Genomic DNA, 7,276 nt, shown 5'->3' on the forward strand with positions numbered 1-7,276 from the left:
CTGGTCTACAGAGTGAGTTCCAAGACAGACTCCAAAGCTACACAGAGAAACCCTGTCTTGGAAAAAAAAAAAAAAAAGAGTATCGGATCCACTGGAACTGGAGTTAAGGATGGTTGTGTACCACCACGTGGGTGCTGGGAACTGACCCCGAGACCTCTGCAACAGAAGCAGTGCTCTTAACCCAGCGGGCCATCTCTCCAACTCCAAGTGTGTACCTTTAAGAAGGCTGCCACTCTCTTCCACCTGCTTTTAGGCCGGAGTCCGCATTCCTGGTCCACAGCACCCTCTGGTGGTTGCTAAGCGGCAACACTAGGGCCAGTTTCAGTTCAGGATTCCTCTGAGACAATACATTCAAACACTGGTCATTGCACTGTGAACTGAGGCCCAACGAGGGTAGGAGTTGCCCAAGGTCTCATGGAGGGGGTACTACATACCAAACAGTCTAGAAATACTTTGATAAACAGGTTATTTGTGATTGGTGAGTGAGCTCAGCTTGTTCCTGTCATCACTCTTCAGAACTCCCTCCCTTTTGGTCTAATCTAGAAGACCCTGAGTCGTGGAGTTCACCCCTGTGCTTCTCCACACCCAAGTTCCTTTTTTGTCTCATGGCTTTTGCAGGAGCTGCCTTCGCTCCTCTCCTTGGTTTGGTCTTTCAGCTCTGCGGGGCGTTTCCTGATGGTCTCACCCCAGTTTCTAAGACATCCTGGTTAGCTATCCTCAATGCTTTGCACCACAATCATCCTTGCTTTCCTCTTTGCCTTCCCCTTGACTGATTTCAGTGCCCTGCGGGACATCTGGATGCTGGGCAGGTGCTCAGCGTTCTGAGGACATCGACAGAAAGGCAGGTGACAAGAGACACAGCAGAAACCGCTTTAGAGAAAGTCTGGAGGTTTATTGAACAATCGGAGTCACAACTGAACATGGTAGGTTGTCCTTCACAGGTTCAGTCTTTCAGGCAGGAGGGATGGCTGGTCTCGGGCTTTCCCCACAGAATCCCTGTCTCACTTCCCAGCTTTCCTACCTGCAGCCCCTGGGGACCCAGCCGTCCAGCTAGTCACAGAGCAGAGTGGGGCATATTAAAGTCCTGAAACCTGGGACCACTCTCACCCCATGGTGCCAACAGGACCCTGGCTCAGCATCAACCTTGAACCCAACGATGACACGGATTTGTCATAGAAAGCGTTAGGGGCAAGTTGATGAATTCAAGGGCAGAACTGCATGCATGTGTCATCTCGTTCCCACCGCCAGTCTTTAGGAAACTACAAACACAACACCCGCTAAGCGCTGGATGCAAGCTGCCTAACTGGGACCAGGAACTGCTGAAGCCAAGAGTCTGCGATTCCCAGCTACGCACAGGAATGACTGACGCAGGGAAGGCCGAAGAGACACCATGATGCTGACTTTGGAAACGCCCATGAGAGCAGCCTGCTGCCACCTGGCTGCTCTCAAAGCCAGGAACTCCAGTTGGCAGGGGAGGGTAGGACAGCTAGCCACGCGAAGGCCTTAGCCTCACAGCAAGGACACTCTGCATTCCAAAAATGTTTCCAGAATCTTCTGGGCGGAGGGGCTGTGGGGGGAATGCTGCCTTTCTAACCACATCTTGTTTTGTGATCTCGGCCTCTGAATAAAGCTTTGGAGGAAAAGGCGCTGGCCGCCTGGCCCGTCACTTGGCCAGTGGCATGTCCACAGGTCCTTCTGCCTGTGTGGACTGTCAGCTAGTGGAAACCTAACTCTTTGAGAAAAGGATTTCCAAGCCTGACATCAAAACAAGGTGGGAAGTAAGCATTTGCAGTCAGCCACCAAATCAACCTGGCTCTTCCCGTGACATTATCTCCTCAAGTCTTATGCCCTCAGGTCGGACAGAGTTCAGCTCTGTCCGTGAGCTCTGAGGTGAGCTCAGAGGAAGTGGCCACCTAAGAAGGGGAATGAACCGGATGAGAACGGTCATAAACAAGCTACGTTGGGGATGGCTTGTGGCTGCCCCTGCCTTAACCATCTGCTTGGCTTGACATTACCTGGAAATCTAGCTGGTCATCCCACCCCTGATAGCGAGGGACAGGCAGAGCACTTCTGGGGGTTGGCATGTCCCCTGCACAGGCTGCCAGGGCCCCAGAACTTGCAGGCTCCTCGAGCCGTCCTGTCCAGGGAGGGCTCCTGCACAGATAGGCAGTTGCACCTGTTGTGGGGTTCTCTGGGTCTCAGGTTCTGCTTCAAGCCTAGCACCTCCTGCCTGAGTCTCTCAGCTCACAGGACCTGCACAAGCGCCCCTCCTCCACCCGCCCCTGTTTCTTTGTCTAGCAAGGCACTAGGAAGTGGTTCAAGTTTAGGGAATCGGCTGTTCGGCTGCATTTTCTCTTTGTAAAAGGCACAGTTTTTATTGTAACGAGGCCACAGTGCTCTCTGAGGACTCGACTCCCCTTGGCTGCAACCTGCATCCCCACCGGGTCCTAGACACCTGTCCACCCCCTTTTTGATTTCTTCCTAGATGGCCACAAGGACACCAGGAATCCACCCGAGAGCTGTGCCAGCACAGGGGCCATGTGGCAGTGGCTCTACACCAGCCACCTGGCCAACCCGGGGGCTTGCTGACCTCAGGAACGGAATTACTAAGGCAGAGCTCTGACCCTAGAACCGTGGATCGGTTACTCCACTGGTAAGTAACACGATCAGGTGGCCCAATCTTTGGAGGGTGAGTTTTTGTTTGAGACCCCCAGAACCCTGACATGGGTTTAGGGGTGATCTGGTGAGGGGACGATAGCTCATGAGATCCTCACTATTAACAAGGCTGCAGCTGTGATGCTCAGGCACTGGTCCCCCACGGCCTCCACTCCTGGGGTCACACATGGGCTCGGGTCAGGGGTTGCCCGACACTTGGCTGCTTGCATTGGATGCCCGCGTACCCCATGGCTCATCTTAGCTTTGGATAGAACCGCAGGACTTTTCAGAATCTCCAGGGTTCTGTGAGGTTGGAACCACAATGGTCATTATCTGGGGGATGCTGCCCCCAGCGGACTCTAGAGGTGAGCACCTCTCCCATTCCTCTCTGATGCAGGGAGCTGCCAAGGAGAGACATAGAGAAAGGACTTTGGAAGCATGGGCTGGGAGCTGTTCAGTCTGGAGGTCTACTTAGTTAGCTGAACTAGCCCTGAAAACCTGGTACCCAGACAGCCCTGAAGCTGGAATGGGCATCTGAAATACCCAGAGAGCCAGGGGAGACATCCTTTACATCTGGCTACAGAGTAAGGGGGCCTTTGCCTAGTGATGGAACACTCTGAGGTCCCAGTGAGCTCTCACTGCCCTGGACCAACACAGAAGCTGGGCAATAATGGCAGTCTCCCCTGGGACAGGGACACTGCCGTGCCAGTGGCTGCCACATAGGCTTCAAAGCTGTTCCAAGGCCAATGCCACCTTTCTTTCCAGGGCACTGTCATGTCTGAACAGCCCGAGAGCCGAGCAACCTCATAGGACTAATTTTCTGGCCTGAGGCTGCCCCAGGTATTCCTCCCCCTTAGGGGACATGTTGACAGCCCGAGGAGCTCTGCTATAAAACAAGCAGGCTCTGCCTCCTTACAGCGCCATTTGTAAGGTCTCTTCTCCCTCTGGCCCCACCACACAAGCGCTTCAAGAACCCTCTGTCCCAAGCCATTTGGCCCAGCACCTTGGTGCCCACAGATGCCCTTCTCCCATGGGAGGAAGGTTTGTAAGCTCCACAGCAACCCGAGGGGGCTCGTCGAGGAGGTCTGAGGACTCAGTTTCTGTTGAACTTTTCTAAGACCGTAGAGTTGGTGTGTTCAAAGAGCCACTGCTGGGTGAGGGAGGAAGGGTTGCAGGCGTTCATGAAGATCCTGTGGTCGCTTTCACTGCAGTCCATGCAGCTGCCGCTCACAGGGTGGTACAGGGTTTTGTCCTACGGGACAGGGAGGTTGTCAGGTGGGGGACACAGAAGCCATGACAGCAACGAGGAAGCAAGAAGTCGATTCGATTGATGCTCATATCCTGCTGGCCTTGCTCTTGGCCAGATATGGCCCAGCATGTCCCATTTCCTTGGGATGGATGCTACTTCCAAGCAGGACCTTTAACGCAGCCTGCTTCCAACCAAAACGCTACTCGATCCCTGCTGTGGGGCTTGGCTGCTTGTTTTCTTCCTTTTCTTTTTTTCTTCCCTCTCTCTCTCCCTTCTTTCCTCCCTCCCTCCCTCCCTCCCTCTCTCCCTTCCTTCCTTCCTTCTTGTGTCTCACTACATAGTTCTGGCTGACCTGGAACTTGTTATGTAGACCAGGCTAGCCTAATCTCACTGAGATCTGCCTGCCTCTGCCTTCCCAATGCTGAAACGAAGATGTGCACTACCACACCCTGGCTGGCTTTCTTTTTACTTCTTCCCTTCGTCCCTCCGTCCCTCCCTCCCTCCCTCAAGACAGGGTTTCTTTGTGTAGCCTTAGCTGTCCCAGAACTAGCTCTATAGATGAGATTGGCCTCAAATTCACAGAGATCCTCCTGCCTCTGCCTCCCAAGTGCTGGAATTAGAGGCTTCCCCGGGTGGCTTTCTTTTTAAAATGCATGAATCTGGGTTTCCACCCTCTCTCTCAGAGCTAGATTAACAGCAGAGAGGATGAGTGGACAGGATCCACAGGATCCACAGGGAGAAGCAGGAGGCATTGCACTCCCCAGTCTGCTCCCCCATCCCGCACCGCTCCCCACCTTGCGGTACTTCCACAGCTGGTTGCCCTTCATGCTGTGGCAGTCGTAGAGGGTGACGGGGCTAGTGTGGGAGACAGCGTCGAAGCAGAACTTCTTGGTGTGCTGAGGGTCCCCAGGCCGGATGTCCTCCCTCCAGGTGAAGGTGAAGACCTGCGTACATAGGGACATCAATAGAAGCAGCAAACACTGAGAACGCCCTTTGTTGTTTGCCGGTTTGTTTTCTGAGATGAAGTCTACCGTTTGATGGCTCCATCGTGTTATACAGACAGGGATAGTCCTAAGCTCCCGATCTTCTTGCCTCCAGCTCCCGAGTGCTGAAATTATAGGCACGTTCTACCATGCCTGGCTTGCTAACCATCAATACTCTGTCCCGACAGGAAGTGAATAGGTGCCACCAGAGACCTGCTTTCTCTTACTAGAGATTCAGCAGCACCTACTAGAACTCTCTAACATTGGAATCACAGTATGTCTTCCCCCCCTTGTCTATCTGCCTTTCTTTCTTCTCAACTCTATCTCCTTATGGGCACTCTAGCAGCCAGCACATTTACCGACATCTCGCTCCCTGATGTCACTGTCCTGTCTACTTCTCGTGCGTCTTTCCCCGATGTCAGGGCTGTCCCCAGATTCTGGGTTAAAAAGCAGCCCACTAAGAACATTTGTGCGCAAGTCCGCGTACACAGTGAGGCTCCAGGCCAGCCAGGGCTACGTGATAAGCCTCTAGAAGGCTGGGATTGTGCTGACTTCACACAGCGGCGTGGAAAGGATGGCCAGCAGGGCCGGGTCCTCCAGAAAGGAGATGCCGACCTCCCTGTACCCACCGGTGATTCCCACCAGCAGGGTTTGTCTGTGCAATGCTCAGGACTCTCCTGCATTTTGTGAGGAGGCCTGAGCAGTGAACACTGCTTATGCTTTTAGTACATCTGTGTTATTAATTCATATCAACAAGAAAATAAACGGTGACAGAAGCTGGCAAGGACACAGGGCAAGGGGCTCTGCTACCCTGGGGAGAATTCAACGTTCGTGCAGCCCCTGTGAAAATCGGTGTGGAGGGGCCTCAAACATGAAGCCTAACCTACTGTATGTAACCCACTTCTCCTCAAAGGAATCTACGCCAGTGCACCAAAGAGAGGCCTGCTGTTTTTATAGAGAAAAGGTCTCACACAGCACACGCTGGCCTTGATCTCCCACCTCCTGCCTCAGCCTCAGCAGGGATTAATTGCAGGCGTGTGCCGCCATGGTCAGTGCTGGGGTGTTGAGGATTAAGTCTGGGGCTTTGCACACATGGGGTAAACACTCGAGTAGCTGAGCACTTGTTTCCCAGTGCTTTTTGTCTAAATTTATATTTATAGGCTGGGCATAGTGCACACCTTTAATTCCAGCCTACCGGAGGCAAAAGGGCAGGGATTTGGTTCTCCCCTCAACCCTGAGTTCTGGGGATTGAACTCCGGTTTTCAGCCTTGAAAAGCAAGCACCTTTACTGCTGGGCCATCTTACCAGCCAGTCCCGTTTAGGGATTTTATAAGTCAAGGAAGACAGACAGGGCACATGCTGCCTTCCAGGGCAGTGCCCTCTCTGAGTCATTACTGTGCAGAAAGGTCCCCAATAGAGCTGGCCAGAGGCTGGTATCATGCTCTTGAATCTGCAGAACCATGAGCACTGAGAGCTAATAAACTTCCATTCTTTATAAAGCACTCAGAATACGACATTCAGGTATAGAAACAGAAACCAGAGCAAGCATGTACGTGGACACACACACAAACACTAGTGAAATGAGCCAAAAAATGCCTATTGGTTACAAGTATAAGGGTGGGGGTTTATAGGACAGTCCAGATGAACAGTAGTACCCGTCACATGCAGGAATTCTGTCTCCCTTCCCCCGGCGCTCTGGGAGCACCGAGACTTATCCTCTGGTTGACAATGGTCTCTGTTCACTAAGCGTGAGGACCTCGGAGTCCCTCTGGGCAGCCCTTACCTGCATGCTGTTCCAGCCAGCCTCTCCACGGCCCCGAATGCAGGTCTCAAGCCTCAGCGGAGAGCCCAGTGTGCCGTGCTTCGTGTCTGTGCACAGTCCCGTGCCCACATTGCGAATCTGAGGGGACAAAGGAAGGGCAACCGCTGAGGCACCTCAAGGCGTCCACTGGGCCCTGCTGGGCGGTGAGGAGACCAAGACAGGCTAAACTCTGAGCTGCTTTAGAGGAGCTTGCCCCAGGCTGCAGGAGGTCCTCCTGACTGTGAGGGACAGGATCCCAGTGGCTCCCCAGTGATACTTCCTGAAGCCTGGGAAGATGAGGGAGGAAGGAGGGAGGCCAATGTCCTTCAGCGGCCTCACTCTGGAAAGCATTCCACCCAGCAGATCCAGGATCCAATTTGACCCCCGTTCTAGGAGCCTGAGGAGTAGCTAGCTGTCCAGGGACAGTGTCTTTGCCATCCTTCTAGAATTATTCTTATTCTTTTTTTTTTTTTTTGGTTTTTCGAGACAGGGTTTCTCTATGGCTTTGGAGCCTGTCCTGGAACTAGCTCTTGTAGACCAGGCTGGTCTCGAACTCACAGAGATCCGCCTGCCTCTGCCTCCCGAGTG

At 53.3% G+C, this 7,276-nt stretch overlaps 1 protein-coding gene across 2 annotated transcripts in view; it reads right to left on the reverse strand.

Annotated features, from left to right (window-relative positions):
* Positions 1-873: 873 nt before the first annotated feature.
* The window catches only part of Galnt10 (polypeptide N-acetylgalactosaminyltransferase 10), a 136,681-nt gene continuing 130,278 nt past the window's right edge, over positions 874-7,276 (reverse strand). For both annotated transcript variants that reach the window (XM_005350030.3, XM_013347419.2), the window contains 3 exons: positions 6,671-6,787; positions 4,699-4,848; positions 874-3,907 (listed from right to left, as the gene is read on the reverse strand). In XM_005350030.3, coding sequence (XP_005350087.1) covers positions 3,749-3,907; positions 4,699-4,848; positions 6,671-6,787 — 426 coding nt within the window. In that variant the 3' untranslated portion in view covers positions 874-3,748. The remainder of the gene's footprint in view (positions 3,908-4,698; positions 4,849-6,670; positions 6,788-7,276) is intronic.

This window comes from Microtus ochrogaster, chromosome 7, assembly GCF_000317375.1.
Source record: "Microtus ochrogaster isolate Prairie Vole_2 chromosome 7, MicOch1.0, whole genome shotgun sequence".
NCBI classification, from domain to species: domain Eukaryota; kingdom Metazoa; phylum Chordata; class Mammalia; order Rodentia; family Cricetidae; genus Microtus; species Microtus ochrogaster.